Genomic DNA, 22,653 nt, shown 5'->3' with positions numbered 1-22,653 from the left:
CTTCAGACATGCCCAGTTCTTAAAAACGCCTGTGTCCCTTTATCCTGGAGTGGTTTAGTTAATTGACATAGACACCATTGCATTTCCACAGTTATATGACAAAAATCAGGCCTAACAAAAAAAACACAATCCCCCATTGAGTAGTTGGCTTCTGGTCTGGCTTTCTCAAAAATTGACTGTTGCAGAAAAAAATTCCCGATGTATACTAGGATAGCCGATGGCTTCCCATCTTCCCTGTCTGAGTGTTTCTGAACAGTAGGGTCTCTATAGGTATGTTGGATCTTCTGGGCCCAGTTCCATCCCTCTAGTTCTGGAAACACCTGGCAAAGCAAATCCATTAAAAATAAATGGACATCTGACCCCTCTTTACCCTCTGGAGCACCAAGCATCTGCTGTTTATTACATCGTTGCCGATTTTCCTAGTCAGACAACTTCCACTGGATGCCGATTAGCTGAGATTTGTAAGCTTCCACCTGGCTCCGTGCTCCAGCAATGTCAGATTCAAGGGCCGCAGCTCTAGTCTCAAGATCTGGTAGGCACTCCACAACAGCTTTACATGACTTAGCCAACTTTTGAATCACCCCCTGTTGCTTATGTATTGCTGCCTGAGATCTACGACCATCGAATTAAGTTTCCTCTTAGTGCGTCATAATACCTTGAAAAATAGACTCTAAAGTAGTGGGGTTTGAGCTGGGCACCTCTTGAGAAGCTTCGGACCGCCACCCAACAATTGATCGGTTGGTGAATAGTCCCACCTAAGACCCTTCCCATCTGCCATTTGGCACCCAGTTTTTTTAACCATCTCCAGAGCTGTTGTAAAGGCAGTGCCACTGGCAGAGTCCTCAGGCGCACTATCACTAGACTCAATATGGGACCCTGAACCATCTGCAAACCACTCTGTCCCATCCAAAAAAGAAAAAAAAGCAGCCATTGGTATCAAAGTCTATATATGCTTGAATAATGGGGAATTCTAGTGTGATATACCTTTACTTGGCATTCTTACACCTGAGGCAGAATCATTTGGGTGCATTACCCATCCTTCACAGCCAGTTTAATATATCCTATGAAAGTACTTAATATGACAAAATGGCTAGTGAGCGAGCCTCCATTTTCTCATCCTACCACTTTGAATCCTCCACTTTACCAAGATTGTTTTTCCAACTGCACTTCCTCTTTCCTTTTAGGTCAGGACTGTTAAGTATCAGGGACCTGTACACCCTGGTACCACTTTTTGCAGGTATTGGGTTTGGGTATTTGAGCTATAAAGGTGTCACCCTTTAGTTGTATAGCCATCTCCTACCAGACAAACAGTTGACCTCCAAAATGTAATAGATTGATCCATTAGTTGTGACATGAACGGGGTGTCTTGATCTGTTAATATATCACGGGGAGCCCCAGTCTCAAGAAGAAATAGATCATGCCTTGGGCTTCATTGATGGTCGTCATAACTGGTTAAGGGTATAGCTTCCGTGTACCGGCTAGCATAAGACCAGGATATATTTGTGACCCCAGGCTGCAGGAGTAAGGGACCCTACCAAATCTATAGCCATCCTTCTGAACGGGATATCGAAAACGGGAAATGGGAGCAGGGGAGCTTGTTTTACATGAGGACGATTCGTGTACTGGCACCTGGCACATGAAGCACAATGTTTAGCTATGTCCCTATTTACACCCGGTCAATAAAAGTTGTCATTTAGGTCTTTCCATAGTGCCCTCCCTCCCATCTGGTTGTGGTCTACATGTAGGACCTGTTCCCTGAGGTGACCTTGTACCAATAACTGTTCCCATGTCTGGGTTCTCTCCTGCACAATACAATCTAATAATTATTTCTTTATTCTAAATTGGGGTCCTACCTGGTTAGCCTCTTCTTTGTGAGCTCTCTCCCAGGCATGTATCAGTGTGCCTTCATCTCATTGTGCAGTGGGGTGATAATTAGAGAAAAACCTCTGCTTCTCAGTTTCTATCCTTTTTTCTTATTTTGTCATCTTTTTCTTTCCATTGTCTGAATGGATTTCTATCTCTGTCACACTAAATGGAGCTTCTTGTAACCATGAGACCTTAGTGCTTTTGGTCTTTTCATAGTAATGCTCAAACCGGGGGTGATCTGTCCCTGTAATTGCTGATTCTAGGGGGAAGGGTAGAACACCAACCCTTCTAAGGTGAGCATCTCCTTCCACATCCAGCAGCATCTCATCGACGGGGTAAATCTTTTTGTCGACATGTACGCAGGTGACACAAAACCATTCCCTCTCCCTCATTTCGGTTTTTGCCACCAGTGTTTGGTGCACCACAGTCGAGTGACACCCTGTGTCTAGGAGAGCCAGCGGTACCCTCCCTGTATGTATCTTCTTCCTAAACTGATTTTGTGGCATCCCTGTGACTAGTATCTGATCCAGGGAATACCAGTGGGGGCACTGTCAGACTATGTTACCCCATTTTGCACAATTATAAGACTGTGGACCCTGTCCGCTAATCCCTGGGTGTGTTCTGGCTGGTGGTTTAGGGTTAGCAGGTGGTCTGGTGTCGGTACAGTGTAGCCCTCTGTTTAAGGTGCAGGGAATACGTGGCATGCCTGCTTTTAACATGGGTGAGTAGTGGAAAGCGCAAACAATTTCCACATCTGTGGCTGAGGTTAGATTTAGGTGTTTTTTCACCCATTTCCGGGCATTTATAGGCAAAGCGTCCTATACTGTTCCAGAAATACCTTCTCTTTTATCTCCTCTACACTAAAGGTGTGGGGTTGTAGCCATTGGTTACCCAGGTCTCACATCCTGTAGTAAGGAGCCCTGGGGTTGTCCCCCGTGGTCCACTTCTCCTTTCTGAATATGGTCCTATAATACTCTGGGTCGCACCACAACCACTCTAATATGGCATTCTTTATGTCCCCGTATCCTGTGGCTCCGGTAGGATTAGCAGCTTGATAGGCAACCTGTAATTTGCCGGGCAATATATTGCCCCCACCTTTCTTGCGGCCAAATGCCAGTTGGAGCTACATGCTCAAAGGTGATGAAAAATTATCTGGATCATCCCTTTCTTGATATTTTTGTAGCAACGGCCCAGAGACAGTAGGTCTCACTAGGGTACTAACAATGACATCTGTTAACCGCAGAATGGCAGTGTCTTGGACATGTTGTTTATTGTTAAGTAGTTCTGCTTGTCGCTTTAAGGCATCCTATAAGAAGTCACAGTCTTTATGGACCGCCTACACCTGCTACTCTACCACTATCCGCAGGGGCCACTGTCCTTCGGCTAGATATGTTATCATCTCCCCTAAAGGCACAGGTTGTGTCATTGTGTTTGACACAGTGTATCCTGCTTCTGGCACCACTTGTGGTAGTCAAAGATGGGGCACCAGACAGTGTATTCTTAATGATAGGGTTCTATTGCTACATAGACAAGTTTGCAATACACCCTGCTGAAGGTAACAGTTAATACTCTGGACCCAGGAGCCTCCTCTTGTTAAGATGCGTCAGTACTGCTTTTGGTCTTCCTAATCCAAGGGTGCTTCTTCTCTCCCTCCGGATGACGAATCTGTTTTAGAAGACCCTCAAAAGTAAGAACCCAAAAGAAGAGGACCTAATTAGTCTGGGTATATTCTCTTTCATATGTGTCATCACCACCAATAGTGCTTTCTGATGGTTATTGTGGGGTATGTATCTTCATGCACTACTGTCTTGCCCTGCAGTTGTGTTTTAAAACCAAACATCTTGTGCCCCTTTAACAGTGATAACGCATACCCCTTCTTTTTTTGCCACACGTGCCCCACCAACCTCACCAAAATGAACACGTGCTCTTAGCACTTGCCTCTAGCCACAACTCGTTTCCTGGCTGTGGCTTAGGAACCCAGGGCGTCGAGGCCACTCCTTTGGCCGCCAGGTGTGGTAGCACTGCACAGCTCCCCTTTGGTCTCCGCCACCTTCTCCCTGCTTTGTTCTTGATTGAAGCAAGCTGACTGCTTCTTCCGGTCTGCGACGTCCTCTGACATCCCCCGTCTGCTCTGTGCAGCTGACTGCCTCTTCGGTCATCCACGGCTCAGTTCCTCTTGGATCCACGAAAACGAGAGCAGTGACCGTGCTCTCACTCGTGTTCTCCTGCCTTCTTCTTTTCCTTCAGTACTCTCCTTGTTGTGGATGATGTTCTCTTCACTCCAGGCTTCCAGCACTCCGTAGGCTTTGTTGTCCTTAATTTGAACAGAAAGGGGGCATAGTGCATTCCCTTCCTCTTCCGAGACTGGACCACTGACCTCCTTTATATATGGTCCTACCTCATCCACCATGCTGTTGGCCAAGGAGATACTATGAACCCCCAAGGAGGTCATCGGCAATTGGGGGCTACAGTTCTAGGGGTAGGGACTGCTGAGTGTGGTAGAAACCCTTGTAGTTAGCAGCAAAGTGAGCTGTAGTCACCCAGGAGTCAGAGAGGCTGCCTTCTTCATCTTGCTATCTTGGCTATCTTCGCGGAGGCTATCTTCGCTATGTCAAGTAGTTTTGTTCTCACTGAGCTTGGCTGTTCATGTTGTGTGTGCATGTGAGAGGTGTAGGCCTCTTTCAACTGGCATTTAAGCTCAATGACATGCTGTTCCAGATCATTACATAGAGTGTGTAGTATTGTTTATACTCTGTTAGGGTGACAGTAAAATACTCTGTTGCCTTCACGGAGTACCTGTCCTCCTCATTTCTAGATGTCCACCGGCCGTGAAGACATCCTTCATCATTGGCAGGAACTGCTGTCATGGTAGTTCCTGTCAATATGTTAACAGTTTGAATCATGGTACTGTCAAATGGGCTGATGCTTTTCAAACCTTTAACATGTTTTTGATTTTTCAAAAAGAACTTCCCAAAGTGGAAGTATGTTTTTGAAAAATCAAAAACTAATGACTCTCACGCCATGGTGTGTCGGTCATTTAGATGTTTTCAATGTCACCTACCACTAGGTTTTATCCAGCAGGGAAGGACATTGAAAACTAGCCATTCAGCTTTATGCTCTAAATCAGACGGGTAGTTGAATCGCCAAAGCTCTCCGATAGCTGAACGTAGTCGGGTCATTGGAGCAATATTTCAGTGGTGAAGCTAGGGTAGGTTCCATTATCGACATACTGAAGGTCCTCCGGCATGTATATAAGGCTTGCGGACCAGGTGTTTGACAGAGAGGGTACTCAGGTCATGAATGTCTTTCTCCTGATCCCTTTCTTTTTCTTGCACCAGAGCCCGACCCTCCCAATGATGACAGCCTTACAGACCTCCCAGAGGTTAGTGGGTGAGGAAACCGAGTGGGCATTAAGCCAGAAATATCATCCATTGCACACCTCAAGTGATCTGTCGGGCCATCTTTCTAACCAGCACGCATTTAGATGCCATATGCCACTACACTCACAATCCGAGTGACTAGTCTGCTTTTTGACAGGGGAGTGATCATAGATCCCATGCACTAATATCTGAGCATCTGACATCCCAGTCAACTCTGCTCCGTGGACAAACAGGTAATCCAGTTAGGATGAACAGTGTAGTGAATGAATTAGTGGGTATATTCTTTATAATTTAGTTACAATTTCCTCCATATATCACTGGAAACCAGGAGCCAGCTCATTGGTCAGGATCATGGATCACAACATCAGGGAGAGGCTTGCCACTGCCAGGGAAGGGTCTATGACCACATTAATGTCCTGACCACTGTCATACCTATATGTGATTCTAATAATGGTTCATTGACTGCATGGAGGGCACTATTGGTCGAGCGAGGGGCCACATGCACACTTAAAATGAACTACATCAAGCCCTCCAATATGTCCATCATCAAGACGAACATGCCTAGGTCTTCAGTGCAGACCTTTGATAGAATAAGTGGGAAGGATTTATGTAGAAGCATGGCTATACTTCTGGAGCACTGAGTGAAGCCTATGTTGACACACTAGTATATCCCTGTCTGTAGAGGAAGTTGCAATGTGTTCTCTTTAGTTTGTCCTCTGTGAGAAAAGAACATCAGAGGCATGCTTTTTGAGTATTGCATCACTGCACCTCTCTTAATTTTAGGAAGCCCATTGTCTTTCCACGCCATTATGTGGTAGTAATCATGGGACTTGTTCAGCGACATTGTGAAATTGGAAGATCTGAGTGCTCGTTCATGGTTACCTAGGCCCATGTCCTGGAACTTCAAGTAAATTGTAAATGCTCATATCTCCCCAAGCACCCTCCCCCCTCATTCTTACCACCAAGAAGCATCCGTCACACTGAAAAACTAACAATAACTTTCTAACCAGAATAAAGTAGAGAGGCTACCTGCATAGCCGATGCTCAACCACATTGGCACCCATCTATACATCAAAATTGCAGTGTGTAACCAATTTAGTGAATCAAATACCAAATAAGCAGAGATAAACCCCCTAGTGCCCAGAAAGGAGCACTGAGTGCAATTAACACTACTGTGAGCATTCTGATACTCCTAAGACCCTCCAGGCAGTTCCTCCCCCCAAGAGAAGTGTTTAACCCAGAATTTGAAGTTTTAGGTCTGCCAAGGACCAATGTCCAGGTTTGTTAGATTCAGTGGAGTCAGTGAAGGATTTGGATGTGGTGACATTGTTCCCCCACCCCCAGCTGGAGAAAGTGTGCTGTTATTGTGGTCCATACAGCTCTGGGTCAGTAGATGAATGTCTTAGGAGGGGAAGCCCCACTAGACCCTCACCCACAACCATCCTATGTGTTGTATCTAGGACCAGGCCGCATCTCTTATGTGCAGCCAGGAGGAACTGGGCTATCCACCACCGGCTGAACAGAGGAGTGCATCGAGGTCCTGGTTCATTCAGTGCAGGGGAGGGTGAGCAACAATGGCTCTGTGTTCCAAGTTTCCTCCCAAGCACATCAGGGGCCTGGTTGCAGTCAGGTTCAGTCTGTATGGGGGGAGAGGGACAAGTCTAGTGAACCCACTGGATCCTAGATGCACTTTGCTGTCCCTGGGTTAGGTCCCCAGTGCTTACAATGCAGTGGGCATGGGTCAACATTGCCATTGTGCCCATCTTCCAAAAGCCATCTTACAGCATACTTCCACGAGTCTTCAAAAGGCCCTACAACCTGAAGGGGCTCCCCCACCAGGAGCCATGCATGCCTACATTCTGGAACAGGAAAGTGGGAGAGTATGAAAAGAAAATTGGAGTAATATATTTTCCCCTTTGACTTATATTGAAGCAGAGGCAATTGTAGGCAGAAGACAGTCAAAATAAAGCCATTGTTTGCTTCAACAATTGGGAGTCTCTTGCCTGAATCAGGTCAGTTGGCATGTATATCCTTGTGCTGGGTAGAGCATGGTGGCAATCTTGGCTCCTGGGCCAGAGCCATTGTTTTCCTTCTTGCATCGACTGCGGCAGGCCTTGGACTAGCCCAATGAGTCATGCCAGACCTGGGACGCAAAGTGGTCCTCCTGTGCCACTGCCGTCCCAAAGTCCTCAGGAACCAACTTCTTGGGCCTGTACCTCAGACTTCAGGGGTCGTTCAGGTGGGAGCAGTCCCCTCATCTCGCATTGCCTGGTGTACAGCCTCTATTACACCCCTAGGGGCCGAAGCCATCGTCTCTTCCTTTTTATTGGCTGCAGTGGGCATGGAACCAGCCAAACCTATCATGCTGGTCCGGACACTTGAAATGGGCCATCTGTGCTGGAATATGGTAGGTTAGAGGGCAGAATCATGGAAGACTGGGGTTGTGCGTATAGGTGTGCTAAATAAATGCAGCCACTATTTTGCACTGCAAATCACTCCCCCAGTGGTACCCTTCTTACCTCATATGAGGTGTGGATTCTTATCTCCCCACAACTTTGCTATTCTTCATATACAACAACGTTCTACTGCCGTTAGAGTGGTTTTACTTTACGATTTGTGCAACCTATTAAAAACTCTGGCCCTCATTATGACCTACCGCCCCCCAAGATCTGACCGCCGTGCGGTCGGCAGTGCGGCCGCACCCCCACCGCGGTCATTAGGAGATCCCCGCTGGGCCGGGGGGCAGAAACCTGGTTTCCGTCCGCTGGCCCAGCGGGGATCACAGCCGCAACATAGAAGCCGGCTCCAAATGGAGCCAGCGGTGTTGCGGCCGTGCCCGTTGCGCTTTTCACTGTCTGCATAGCAGACAGTGAAAAGCTGCATGGGGCCCTGTCAGGGGGCCCCTGCACTGCCCATGCCAGTGGCATGGGCAGTGCAGGGGCCCCCAGGGGCCCCACGACTCCCCGTACCGCCAGCCTTTTCCTGGCAGTTCAAACCGCCAGAAAAAGGCTGGCGGTCGGGGACTCATTATCCCCTGGGCAGAGCTGCAAGCAGCGCTGCCCAGGCGGATTATCACCGCCGGGGCAAATGTTGCGGAATACTGCCGGCCCCGGCGGTGCGACCGTGGCGCTTCCGCCACGGTCGTAATAGGTCAGGAAGCACCGCCAGCCTGTTGGCGGTGCTTCCGTCATTTTAGCCCTGGCGGTCTTGTACCGCCAGGGTCAAAATTACCCCCTCCGTCTTGGAAGACAATTTGAGGTCCCTGGAGAGTGTCTGGTGGCTTACATATAAAGCAAAGGTGTAACACCAGTTCTGTGTCTTGGAATATACATTGCTAATTGTTGGGCAAGAGATGCGAGCCCCAGAAATGGGTAGGGCAAGGTTGCAAGACTTATAGCAGCCTGTGGAGGCAATGTTGAAGACGTGAGCAATTTTCTGCTTTTCATGGTAGTGGGATGTGTGGGGTCCCACTGCATTGTTCTTTCACCTAGTTTTTGATAGTGCCATTGATGTCTTCATTACCAGTTAGATATTTTGTCAGTAGTACGTTTCATACTTACAAGATTCCTTGTGCTATGCGCAGCTGGCTGGCTAGTGCACTATTACAGGGATAGTAGAAACTGCCCTTTTCGACCTGGCAAAATAAAACATTGATCATGTCCATACCTTTTTAATATATATGTCAACCCTAGGGTAGGCTCTGGGCAGCCTAGAGGGCAGGGTTTAATGTTTTTAAAAAGTGGGGCATGTACATTCGAGTTTTACATGTCCTGGTGGTGAAAAAGCCTTACATTTGCTTTTGACTATTGCAAGGTCCACCTCTCCCATAGGATAACATTGGAGTTATGGTATTACATTTAATCCACTATAATTTCCAAATGGTAACATGTAACCAGTTCGTGCTTGGTGTCTTAGGGATTCTAATGAAAAATTCCCTCTTATGGTGAAGTCAGATTTTCAATTATAATTTTGAAAAAGCCACTTTTAGAAATTTAGCAGTTTTCTGCCTTAACCATTTAGTACATCTAGCCTGTCTCTGGGTCACATGACTGGGTGTAGCTGACAGTTGGGCTTTGTGTATTCATCCTAGGTGGCCACACACACTAAAGGGCTTAGATGTGCCTGGATGGGCTATGACTGGCAGGATGGGAAGGCAGAGCTGGGCACAGTCCTACTTACTCTTGAATAGACTGCGTCCTTCCTACCACACATAGGGATGGATGCTTACCCCATATAGTTAGTCTGGAGCCAGGGTAGGGGAGGCAGGAAACCTGTGCACTTCAGAGGGAGACCTCTAGAAGCTTCTCCCACTTCAAATGAGACACATGGTATAAATATTGGTCCTTATACACCAACTCTTCAGTACACCTCTGGACCTGTGGAGACTCTGCCAAGAAGAAGGACTGCTGTGCTGCTGAAAGGACTGCAAGTCTGCTGGACTGCTGCCCTACTTTTGCTGGACTATTGTCTTGCTAGTTGGCTGCCCTGCTACCCTTGTGCCTGATAGTAGAAATGGCAATCCACCTACTTGCGTGACTCCCCTAGCGTTTGCTTGTCAACAGATCAACAGTTGGTAAAGCTCCCTAGCATGGAAGTTAACTGGCTCAGCTTGTCTACTACTTGTCTAATAATTTTTAGCATGTTTACTTCTGTCTGCCATATTGTGTTTTTATGTGTTTTGTGGCTTCTTCAAAACACATGTATCCTCTTTTTTTCTGTAGTTCTGTGAACTGCCTCTGATTTTTTTGAGCTTCCCTTTAATTTTGCAGGCTGCCCTTTATTCCTGTGAGCTACCCTTTATTCCTGTGAATGACCCTTTGTTCTTGTGACCCTCTCCTTATTCCCGTGAACTGCCTCGCATTCCAGTAAGCTGCCCTCCATTCCCTTGAACTGTCCCTCATTTCTATGAGCCTCCTCTCATTTCTGTGATCCTCCTCTCAATCTTGTGAGCACCCTCACATTCCTTCTACCACTCCCTCTGACTGACTGACACTGCTTGCACTCTTTTCCCATAAGCAGTTTGCTGAAGGACAGCAGAATATCATTGTACAAGGTGACTTGGTGTGGCTGCTTTTTACAATCCAATTAAAAGACCCCACATTGAGACACAAACAACAAAGTGATGGAAATAAATAACCTTAGCCACTGGCAATTGATTGAACAAGCAAAATGCATTTAATTATCTGATCCTTGGAATCAGAATGACTCATAGACACACCTATTTATAAAATTTGGTCACATTGGCACACTGAATTTCCCTAACAAAACATTTATAAAATGTGTTAGACTTGTTAGCATTAGGATGACTTTCCCAGACTTTTTTTCCTTCCTCCTCAATATTTGCTGCTCTTGTTTTTGCTGGCCTTAGGACTCAGTGTATATTCCCACTGCTAATCAGTGCTTAGGTGCATGTGCTCACTCCTTAACAAAGTATAACATTGATTTATTCCCAGTCTGCATATTTAAGTCCCTAGTAAAGTGGTACTACATGTAGGCAGGGCCTGTAACTTAAATGCTGCTAGTGGGCCTGCAGCACTTATTGTGCCACCCACTTACGTAGCCCTTTAAACATGTCTCAAGCCTGCCATTGCAGCCTGTATTTGCAGTTTTAAAACTGCCATTTTGACCTGGCAAAATAAAACATTTACCATGCCCAAACCTTCTTTTTAATACATATTTCACCCCTAGGGTAGGCTCTGCGCAGCTTAGAGGGCAGTGTTCAGTGTTTTTAAAAAAGTGCGGCATGTACTTTTGAGTTTTACATGTCCTGGTAGTGAAAAACCCTTACATTCGTCTATCACTATTGCAAGGTCCACCTCTCCCATAAGATAACATTGGAGTTATGTTATTACATTTAATACGCTATAACTTCCAAATGGTAACAGGTAATCCCTTCATGTTTGGTGTTTTAGGGATTCTTTTGAAAAAAATCTCTCTTATTGTAAAGTCAGATTTTCAATTACAATTTTGAAAAGGCACCTTTTAGAAATTTAGTATTTTTCTGCTTTAACCATTTAGTGCCTGCAGCCTGTCTCCTGGTCACATGAATGGATGTAGCAGAATGTGAAGCTTTGTGTATTCCTCCTAGATGGCCACGCACAATAGAGGACTTAGATGTGCCTGGATGGGCCATGACTGGTAGGATGGGAGGACAGAGCTGGGCACAGCCCTACTTACACTTGAATAGACTGTGTCCTGCCCACCACACAAAGGGATGGATGCATACCCCCTGTAGTTAGTCTGGAGCCGGGGTAAGGAAGGCAGGAAACCTGTGCACTTCAAAGGGAAACCTACACAAGCTTCTCACACCTCCAAGGAGACACCTGGTATAAATATTGGTGCTTAGACACCAACTCTTCAGTACACCTCTGGACCTGTGGAGACTCTGCCAGGAAAAAGGACTGCTGCACTGCTGAAAGGACTGCCACTCTGCTGGACTGCTGCCCTAATGGACTACTGTTTTGCCTGACTGTTGTCTTGCTAGATTGCTGTTCTGCTACCCTTCTGCCTGAGTTAGAGGGGTTTGGACCTGCACCTCATCCCAGGTCCCTCAGAGTGACTCTAAGGACTAGTCTGCTGTTCAGAGCCACAGGGACATAACAGCACCCAGATCCAGATGGAGCAAGTCCCTATCCTCTAAGTGATGCCCCTGGGGCCACAGGTGCATAGTGTGGCCTCAGAGAGGGTGAATTGTAGTTTTTGGGCTCTTTGTACCATGAATGGACCCATTGGCACATACATCTTGTCACTTGTACAGCCTGCCAACACAAAGTTACATCAGCCCAACCCTTCGTGCTACAGCATTAACCCTTCGTGGAGAGCACCATTGCGAAGCCCCGGCCCCACCATCTGCGACGACTACAGGATCTTTGCACTACAGTTATTCTAGTGCTCAATGCCTGGCCTGCTCTTCGCACTACATTGACAACTGCCTGTGATGTTTCCCTTGCAGCCCCCTCCACTGCTAAGGGCACTCTTTGCACTGATCTGAGAAGATAACTTTTCAGCTGGACTAACCTTATCTCAGTATCTGGCCAGCACTTCACAGTGGACGGCCTGAACTTGTGAATTCCTCTCGGTCTCATACGGCCAGATAGTCCTAAGTGGCGCTTTGGGTTTTGTGGCACTATTTTCACTTAAATCTTTAAAATTGCATATCTCCAGTTCTAGTGGTTGGATTTTGGTTGTTTTGGTCTTGTTCTATTATGCAATCTACTTTAGTTTTTCTAATTTGGTGTGGGATCCTATTTGTGTATTATTTTAATTTTATTACTGTTTGAAGTTTTGCACAATTACTTTACACATTGCCTCTAGGTTAAACTGACTGCTCGTGCCAAGCTACCAGATGGTTGAGCACGGGTTAATTCGGGGGTTGCTTGTGGCTTCACCATGCCTAGGATTGTGAATCCTGCCTGAGTAGGGTTTTATCCTCATCATCCTGTAACCCAGTTTCTTACAAAATTTATTTTTTTAATGTTAAGAATAACATACTGGTGAATTTTATGATTCTGCTGTTTCATAGGCAGACTAGAAGCTGTTAAAATCCAGTTCATGCAAGTGGAGTTATGAAGAGTTCTAAATTAAAATGGGTGGACCTGTTATATTCATCCCCACTAGCAAGTGTGAAGACGGGCAGAACAATATCTAGCGCCTACCCAATATATCGGGGAACCAGACAGGGATGCCCCCGGTCCCCAATATTATTCGCCCTGGCAATTGAGCCCCTGGCGGCCCAACTGCGGCGGGAAGGGGTGGGTAAAGGAATTGAATGGGGACCAACTGAACATATTATCTCTCTATACGCCGACGATATACTTATTTACCTGAGGGACGGGATCAGTGGACTCCCATGGGCGTTGAGGATCCTGGAGGACTTCGGGGTGTTGTCAGGGCTTCGCCTTAACCGAGGCAAAACATTTGTGTTTCCCATGCTGCCAAGCTGTGTATGCCCCGGAACATGCCCAGGGGACGTGAACTGGGCCCCACAGACCTTCAAATATTTGGGCATTCAAATATTCCATGAATTGGGTGATCTCCGGGATGGTAATCTCGGTAGGACACTCCGCTCCCTGCGGTCCTCGGTTGGGTTCTGGCGATCACTGAAGTTAACAATAATGGCCAGAGTAGCGTTGTCTAAAATGATTATGCTTCATCGCCTCCTCTACTACTTTGCTAACTTACCATTGCTGATCCCACCGGCGTGGTTTCGCGAGTTGAACGCTTTGCTCAGGGAACTAATATGGGATGATGGTCGTAGACGCACAGCGCTGACGACCATTTGTAGGCCGACCCATATAGGTGGACCAGGTGCCCCAGACTTCGAGGCATATTACTTGGCATCCCAACTACAATGGGTGTCCGGTTGGCTTGCGGGTAGGGGACATCTGGACTTGTGTACCACCCACGGTGTGATTGACACAGCCCGGATTGTAGCACGCATGACAAATAGAAAGATTATCACCCAAAGAGACAACCCAATGACTAGTGTTGCGATGACATGTTGGAAGAGATGTGCGAGAAGGGTCGGAGTGGGCCCACCTTATTCCCCAGCTTTGCCATTATCGGTCCTTGCCCTGGACCCGGGAGGAAAGGGACTGGGGGGCTTGGGACTAGGACCATGGACAAGAGCAGGAGTGGTGATAGTTGGGGAGGGGAGCTCTTTAATGAAGGGGTGCTGAAAAGCTTCACTGACCTAACAGGAGGGGGAGTTCCTCAGGGACAGTTTTTACTTTTTAGGAAGTTAGTGCATACCCTGAAGGACCACTGGGATACGATCAACGCGGAGCCCACTGTCCACAGGGTGTTACACCTACTGTTGACATCAGGAGAGGAACCTCATTTGATTGCTAAAATAAACCGGGTCCAGATTGAGGCTGCATTGGACCCTCTGCATTCTCTGAGAGAAAGATGGGGGAGAACAGTTGGGCATGACCTGTCCGAGGCAGAGTGGAGTAGGGCATTGGCTTATCCCCGGACGCTCTCACGTAACACACGGTTACAATACATCCAATATTATTATCTACATAGGACATACCTCACTCCTCACCGACTGTTCCTCATATATGGTGGGGCCCCCAGGAAATGCCCTAGATGTGGGGACAGGGATGCTGACTTTGACCACATGGTATGGAGATGCCCAGTGCTCCAGGCTGGCTGGAGGGCGATGATGGCGGTCCTGTCAAGACTATTTGGGACGGAACTGCTGCCATCCCCCGCTATATGCTTGCTGGGCCTTAAGAGTGGTACCCTACGGGGGAAAGTTAGGGGTCGCTTCCTAGACCTGGCCCTTTATAGAAGATTGATAACGAGGGGGGTTGGAAGGCCTCCAGCCACCCCTCGCTGACTGAATGGAGAAGCGACGTTAAGAGATGGACCAGGGCTGAACTACAGGTCCTGAAGGCTGAAGAAGCCAGAGGCATCCGTCAAACCCCTATCGCCCCAGAGTGGGAGGACATAGTGACGAGCTTGGATGACCTGATGAAGGGGCCGGTAGCTCCCAATGTGGAACCAGCAGAATAGAACCTTGAGAGGGCATAAGGATGAGATGGCCAATACGCCAAACAGAATAGGCCCTTAGGGAATGTCCCCGAAACCAGAGCTGGGATAGTGACGAGTGCATCAACAGACCACACCGAGTTACATAGGGCAGGGACGGGTCGGACACGAATTGTCACATATTTGTCGGAAGATGGGGAGAGAAGGTGTCTAGCTATCCCCCATACAATGGAGTGCCCCGGGAGAGACTTCCCCCAACATCTGCAAAGGCCCACCCACACGAATCCATCATGTTTGTACATAGTTTAAAGTTGAGTTAAGTCTGTTATGTGGCCACATAAATCAAAATGCTAACACAGAACCACCAAGTGCATGACCCCCTAAAGCAAGAACGTTAGTATACCAGATCCAGTGATTAGCGAATACTACATTGCAGTCACAATGAATAATAAGTCATGAAACAAAGTATTTGTAACGTTTAGTATCAATACGTATCTCTTAAATGATGTATATGATAAGAACAAGATGTTGCCATAAATTGACTTGCAAGTGTAAGAGAGCGGATTGTTAATAATAATATATTTGAAAAGAAAAAAAGAATGAAGAGTTCTAAATCTGTTTTCTAATTGTACATAGGAAAACCTGCAAAGATTACGAGAGAGCATAACCCGACGGCAAGGTGAGGGGCGAAAAAAAGGTAAAAGGACAGGTAAGCGTGACCATTATGAAACAGTTTATGAAATGTATGTATTGCAGTAATTTTGGAGGGGGGATCTTTATTGGTACATATGCTGTAGTTGTCAAGTGAGCTTGATCAAATCTCAGTTCCTTGATCTCAGTGACTTTCGTATTGCTGTAATCCGTAAACTCCAAGGCCTCAAAGTACTTTGTCAGAGGTTTACTGACAAAAGTTACTATAGATTAATGAAATACCTCTGGTAAATAATGCTTTCAGTTGGAAGTGAACATTCCATACATACTTTCTGAGGCATATACAGTGCTAGAATTAGGTAGAGTTAGTGGCTTGGTTCCGTATAAGTACATAATTTCTTGATCTGCTTCAGACACACTCCCATTTATTGTGCCAGGTGCAAATCCCTGGCTTTCACAGCAGGTGAACTAGTATGACATATAAGACCGGGCTGGAATATAAAATGTTCCAGCTATCGTGAAAGAAAGTTTAAATTCTATAAAGGACACGGAGGCGAGGATTATTATTATCTCCTCCTTTATTTTCTACTCAGCAGCCTTAAGTAACTAACATTAACATAGCAAAGACTAAAAATCCTATCAGTCTTTGCGGCAACCAGAAAATAACCATAAAGGCACAGTTCCATAAGTATGGGAGTCCAGGACTGCACTTCTTTCTTTGAGTATGCTGCCTGATCCAGGTGCCTTTCAATAATCTTGTTTCTAATCCGATCCCATGAGAGAAATAAAAAAACAAACAGAAATAAACCTAAGATACTTGAGCAGTTGTCTAAAATCAGGAATCAGCTGTGGTCATACAGAACCATAAAAGTAAGGGAAAGGCATTTAGCATCCTCATCAAAACCGCAGAGATAAACACAATACATTGAAACAGAAATAACTCAAAAGACATATCATTATCTCAACTAAGAAAATGCAAGGAAATATTGGGAGGGAGAGCAGCAAGAAAAACTGTTCAGGACGGATAATCCTTGCCTTGTGCCTTAATAGAATTGAAAGTTTCCTTCACGATAGCTAGGAAAGTTTATATTCTCTGGCAGGACCAGAGGCTCAGATTACGCTAATTTAAAGCTGATTGACCACAAGAGCAGCCATGCTGGGAATTGGTTTAAAATAAAAGGTCTTAAAAGTAGATTTCAATGGCCAATCCGCTGCTCTGAAAATATCTTCAAGTCTACCTCCCAAAAAAAGCCTAAAAGGCCATGGCACCCCTTGTAGAGTGGGCGCAAAAGGAGGGTGTCTCAATCCCTGCTTCTTGAAGAACCAATTCAACCCAACGGGCAATGGTGGAAGTAAAAGCTGGTTTTAAAGGCTTTTTGAACAAAAAGAACAACTGAGCAATACCCTCCAGATGATACTCTTCTGTCATGCTCTTGTAAGTTCTCAAACAACAGAGCACACATAGTTTAGGATGGTCTGGAAAAGAGGCATAATGAACCACTCTGTTGTTAGAGTTGGTGCATCTAGAAACCGTAAAGGAAACTCCCTCCGAAGCAAACATACATGTCAAAATGTCTAAGGCACGAACATCTGACACTCTTTTGCAGGAGATTAGGCATAGTAAAATAGCCAATTTACCTGAAAGAGCCTTATGAGAAAGGTACTGATTGTCCTGCCAAGATTAGAGCACATGCAAAACTACATTACCGTCCCAGAGAGTAGAGTAATGCGGTTCCGATGAAACTGATAATTGGATACCCTTCAGAAGGCGACAAACAAGAGGGTGTTCCCCTATCGGGACATCATGAAGGGGAATGTGGCCCGCAGAAATAGGCTTATCTGCGTGCATTTATAGTACGTTATGCCAACCCCTTATATGCTAACTCAGACAAGAAATTGGCAATTTGTGCTACATCTGCCACCACAGGATCCAAATCCCATCGCAAACACCAGTGCGACCACCTACACTATGCAGATCCATAACTTTTCATTGTAGAGTCGGACTAAGCTTGTTTGATAAGGCATGCAGCATGTGCCGAAAGGCCTGGAACTTCCCAGTGGCCCCTGTAATCCTCCAAACCATCAGCATTAGAGTGCAGTCCTCAACCAGAGAATATGGGTTGCAAATGGATCCCTCAGCATCTGAGGAGTCTGGAGAAGTGGGATTGAAGAAGCCATGGAAAGTTCCAGAAGAACTGGAAACCAGGCTTGTTACCTTCAGAGTGGTGTCACCAGGATCGCCTTCGCTTTCCATATCCTGACCAAAGCCCTGAGCCTGGTAATCATCCAAAAGTGGGTGGGGAAGGCATATCCCTGAAATTTAAAGCAATCCTGAAGAAAGACATTGGTCACTCCCGCCAGAGGATCCGGAAGCCAAGTGAAAAAACAGGGAAGTTGGTAGTTGAGTTGGGACACAAACAGGTCTACTTGACAAGGACCCCACCGATTCATGATCTGCTGAAAGAGAGCAGGGTCCAACTGCCAATTGCTGTAATCTTTTAGGTGACGAGATTGCTAATCCTCAATCTGATTGAGGCTCCCCGGGAGATATTCCGCTGTTACTGAAAGGTTACTGAAAGGTTGTGCTGTAGGCAGAAGGCCCAACATTCCTTGGCCAACTTTACCAGGACCTTGGACGGAGTGCCCCCCAGGCGATCGATATATCGCAATGCGTAGACATTATCCATCTTCAGGAGGATGAAACAAGAGACTATGGCCCTCATTCTGAGCTTGGCGGGCGGCGGAGGCCGCCCGCCAAAGTCCCGCCGTCAGGTTACCGTTCCGCGGTCGAAAGACCGCGGCGGTAATTCTGACTTTCCCGCTGGGCTGGCGCGGGAAAGAGGCTTCCACGATGAAGCCGGCTCGGAATCGAGCCGGCGGAGTGGAAGCTGTGCGACGGGTGCAGTTGCACCCGTCGCGTATTTCACTGTCTGCGCAGCAGACAGTGAAATACATTTAGGGGCCCTCTTACGGGGGCCCCTGCAATGCCCATGCCAGTGGCATGGGCACTGCAGGGGCCCCCAGGGGCCCCGCGACCCCCCCTACCGCCATCCGGATCCCGGCGGTCGGACCGCCGGGATCTGGATGGCGGTAGGGGGGATCGGAATCCCCTCGGCGGCGCAGCAAGCTGCGCCGCCTTGGAGGATTCAATGGGGCGGCGGTACACTGGCGGGAGACCGCCAGTGTTGCCGGTCCGACCGCGGCTTTACCGCCGCGGTCGGAATCCCCATTGGAGCACCGCCGGCCTGTCGGCGGTGCTCCCGCAGTCCTCAGAATGACCGCCTATGTTGGCTGCTAGGCTCTGAATCGCAAAGGATCTCGCCATGAGCTCCAAACAGTTGATACTGAGGGACTCTTCTTGCTCTGACCACTATCCTCCTGTGGTAATATCTCCACAGTAAGCTAGGTCAGGAGCCAAGCTGAAAATGGTTGTACCATTCCAGGCATGCATGTGATTGAGCCACCAATGAAGTTCTATGAGGACTTTTGGGCAAAGGGAGATTTCCTGAGCATATGTTAGGCCCCCCCTGAGATGTTGGGCCTTCAGACACTTGAATGCTAGATAGTGTAAAAATCGTCTGAATCAACAAGGACAGGAGACCCACTAGCCTGGCAAGCTGATGTAGGGAGATCATCTCCCTCTCCAGTGTCTTCCACAGCTCCCTGCAAATTAGGGCCATTTTCTTCTGGGGGAAATGAAGGGTCTGTTGCACAGTGTCTATTTTGAAGCCCAAGAAAGGCATTTGTTGGGCTAGAGTGAAATCCGATTTCTGACCATTTATGAGGAAACCCAAATTATCTAAGAGTTATGGTTAGTTGACGAATGAGTATCTCTCTGTTATGATGCTTCAGGAGAATATCATCCAAATACACTACGAGCCTGATCCCCCTGGCGTGCAACCATTCCACAACCGGTCCTATCACCAAGCACCAAGGTGCTGAGGAAAGTCCAAATGGGAGGCAGGTGAACTCGTAGACTTGACCGCCTTAGTCAAATTGGAGGAACTGTCTGTGCGGAGGAAAAACAGGTTTAGTGAGATAGGCATCCTTTAAGTTGAGTCTCATCAACCAGCCGTTGAGTAACAGAATATCCGTGATGAGGTGAATACCCTCCATCTTGAAATAGCGGTATACTATCCACCTGTTGAAGTTCTTCAGATTGATGATCTGACGGAATCCCTTGTCTTTCTTTTCAACAAATAAAACATTGCTCACAAAACCACTGGGATGGAGAAACAAGCAGGATATCGCACCTTTTCGGAGAAATTTGGAGACCTTGTGATCAACCACCTCTGCACCTTCCCAGAAAAAAAAACAAAGGAAGAGGATGAACATGTTGAACTGGGGTCCCCCAAAGTTCTATATAAAAACCCTGAACAACCCATGCATCCCCTGTGATGGATGCCCACTTTTGACCGAATAACCTAAGCCTGCCCCCTTCCATGCAAGGGGAAGAAGGAGTATTGCTTACCAGAGGCACCTCCAGGTGCGTTGCTAGCTCCCTAAAACACTCCTTTGGTACCACAGCCTCTGTCCGTCCTTTTTGAGGGGTAGAAACCTCTGAAGCGTTTCTGATCCTGCCACTGGATAGATCTCTTTGTCTGTAGCTTGTAGGGATTAAAGAAAGAACAGCCAGGGGAGCATCCCCATCTCTTCCAACCCCTGCAAATATTTGCTGGTTAAAGACTTCTTTAATAGACTGGTGTGCCTTGTCCAGGGAGGTTCTTTAATGAAGGGATCTCCAAAGAGGCCCCCATTCACCACAGGACCCACTTCAGTAGGGGCCAGCTCACCCAACTGGGGTTCAATTTTAATCAAAGGGGGGCGTCTCCTCTCCGCTGAAATGGCACAATTTGAATTGCCAAGGAAACACAGGGCTCTTTGGGCCTAATCCGAAAGGATGGTGGGGTCAATGAGTTTGCCAGATTAAATGGCATCTTCTGCCATGTCCAAGCTCTTTGTAAGTGGTCCCAGGATATCCAAGACTTTATCCTGGCAAGCCCCCCAGGATCGGTCTAGACCTTTTTTAGGGTCTTTGATGAATTTGGCCATGAAAGTAGTCATCTTGGGATCAGTCTCAGGCATGGAGGCAACTTTATATTGGCCAGAGTAGGTTTAGGGCATTCTGCCCCTCAGACAGCCTCTCACATCTTGTTCCATAGGCTTACAAATCCGTCTGCCTACATAACGTGCCACCTTCTCCGTGAACACCCAGTCAGCTGACCTGTGGGTGGTAAATATCTTCTCGGTTAAACATCTCTGGCACCCCCGTGGAGTCCAGTTCGTGGTCACCTTCTGGCCTGATCCTTTTGGCTCACCTTCGGGTGGCCATGGTCTACTCGGGCCTAGCTCATCACCCGAGTCTCCTCAGGGTTTTCTGAGTGCACGTGTCTCCTCCACGGACTCCCATTCTTCATTAGAATGACTGGCCATAATTGAATATGCCACTCAAAGGAGTAGGGAAAAAATATTGTCCTGATAGTCAAAGGGACACAAGGAGAGTGAAAAAGTTGCAGTAACCAGTGCTTGGAAAAAATTGGGCGTGCCAAGGTTTATTAGAAAACTACAGCCCTCTAAATAGAACTGGGCTGGTGCAATGTGCTCTGCGGAGAACCGCTAATCTGGAGCCGAAAGGAGAACAGGGAGAAAGTAAACGATTCACTGGTCTGGCGCACGATAGTTGCTGAATCAACAACTTCAATGGAAGGGATTAGTGACGACGTGTCTCCAAAATGCTAGAAATGCAAGAGGAGCACATCATCGCTTCCGGTTTAGATGCGTGCCTCTAACGCCCCCAGGGGCTTGTGAAGTGCACCGCATGTGTGGACGAAGTTAGAAGGGCCTCAGAGATGCGGTCTCTTAAAAGACCACCTCGCCTAAGGCCTTACGGAGATACAGTGCCGGTAGGCACAGAGAAATGTAGTCAGAAGGTACGGCAGAGGGTAGAAGAGGGTAGAAGCACTCAGAGGACTGAGGCTGCCAGGAAGGTCAGTGACCTCTGGCTGCAGTAGGGAGAGCACGTGCGCAATAAGGGACACACGTACAATCACAAGAGTAGTACTCTCAAGACACCTAATAGCTGCAAATGAAAAAGGCATACACAATAACAAGGCAATACCTGAAAGCTGTAAATGTGACAAACACACTGAATAAGCCACAGTAACAAGAGCCTTAATGAAAAGGCACTTATCTGGCTGCTGAGCAGCGAAGAAAGATGAAGTGTGATCCTGGACTGCCATACTTATGGAACTGTCTTTCTATGGTTGTTTTCTGGTTGCAGCAAATACTTATTGGATGTTTAGTCTTTGATATGTTAATGTTAGCTACTTAAGGCTGCTGAGTAGATAATAAAGGAAGAGATAAGCATAACCTGAGCCTCCGGTCCTGACATAGAATCCCTTGCAGCGGTCCCTGGCACATGCTGTATCTCCTCCCAAGCGGCAACTTTACGGTGAGCCACGTCTCAGAGTCTGCTTATTCTTTCACCGCAAGGACCCTTCTACCCAGACAGGCCTTGGTGATACTGAGTGGTCACAAATTACAAGACATTTCCTGTTTTGCATTGGACCAAAAGTACATGCAAACAAAAGAACACCCACTTAAGATTGCACAAGTACAAAATATGTGCCCATGCAATGGTGTTACAGAAGGGGCTGGGCAAGAATCTGTGGCCCCTTTTTTAATATATTATAGCCCGGGGGCTCCTTAACGTAGAAGCAAAGGGTCGCGACATTGTGAAGTCGCTTCTCTAATCTGGCTCCAGGGAAAACAGTCTTTACCACACAGGCATTACGGTAATGCCTTTACCACGTATCAATTACAATGCAATGCCTTTACCACACATGTTTTTACCAGGCATATGTACTTACCATATGCTTTTACAATGAAATGGTAAGTGTACAGAAGGTATGTATCTTTGTGTGTGTATATACATACAAATAGGATTACAATAAGGGTGTTTTAGGGTTTAGAGGTAGGTTAGGATATAGGGTAATACAGTTGGTTTTATGGTTTAGGGGTGGCTGAGGTAATTGGGTGATAAGGGTGTTTTTAGGGTTTAGGGTTGAGTAAGGGATATGGGTGAGGGATGTTTTAGGGTTTAGTGGTGGGTAAGGTAATACAGTGGTATGGGTGTTTTGGGGGTTTATGAGTGGGTAAGGGAATAGGGTGGTGAGGGTGTTTTTAGGGTTTTGGGATGGATAAGGGGATTGGGTGGTAAGGGTGTTTTTAGGGTTTAGAAATGGGTGAGGGAATAGGGTGG

General features: G+C 46.9%; 1 protein-coding gene across 3 annotated transcripts in view; it reads left to right on the top strand.

The window, feature by feature from the left end:
• PIK3AP1 (phosphoinositide-3-kinase adaptor protein 1) overlaps positions 1-22,653 on the top strand; it is a 1,392,564-nt gene that overhangs the window by 1,128,596 nt on the left and 241,315 nt on the right. For 2 of the 3 annotated variants that reach the window (XM_069240444.1, XM_069240442.1), the window contains one exon: positions 15,378-15,450. In XM_069240444.1, the coding sequence (XP_069096545.1) occupies positions 15,378-15,450 (73 nt within the window). The remainder of the gene's footprint in view (positions 1-15,377; positions 15,451-22,653) is intronic. The other variant, XM_069240443.1, reaches the window with a different exon arrangement.

This window comes from Pleurodeles waltl, chromosome 6, assembly GCF_031143425.1.
Source record: "Pleurodeles waltl isolate 20211129_DDA chromosome 6, aPleWal1.hap1.20221129, whole genome shotgun sequence".
NCBI lineage: Eukaryota > Metazoa > Chordata > Amphibia > Caudata > Salamandridae > Pleurodeles > Pleurodeles waltl.
This window is presented reverse-complemented; position numbering and strand designations above follow the sequence as displayed.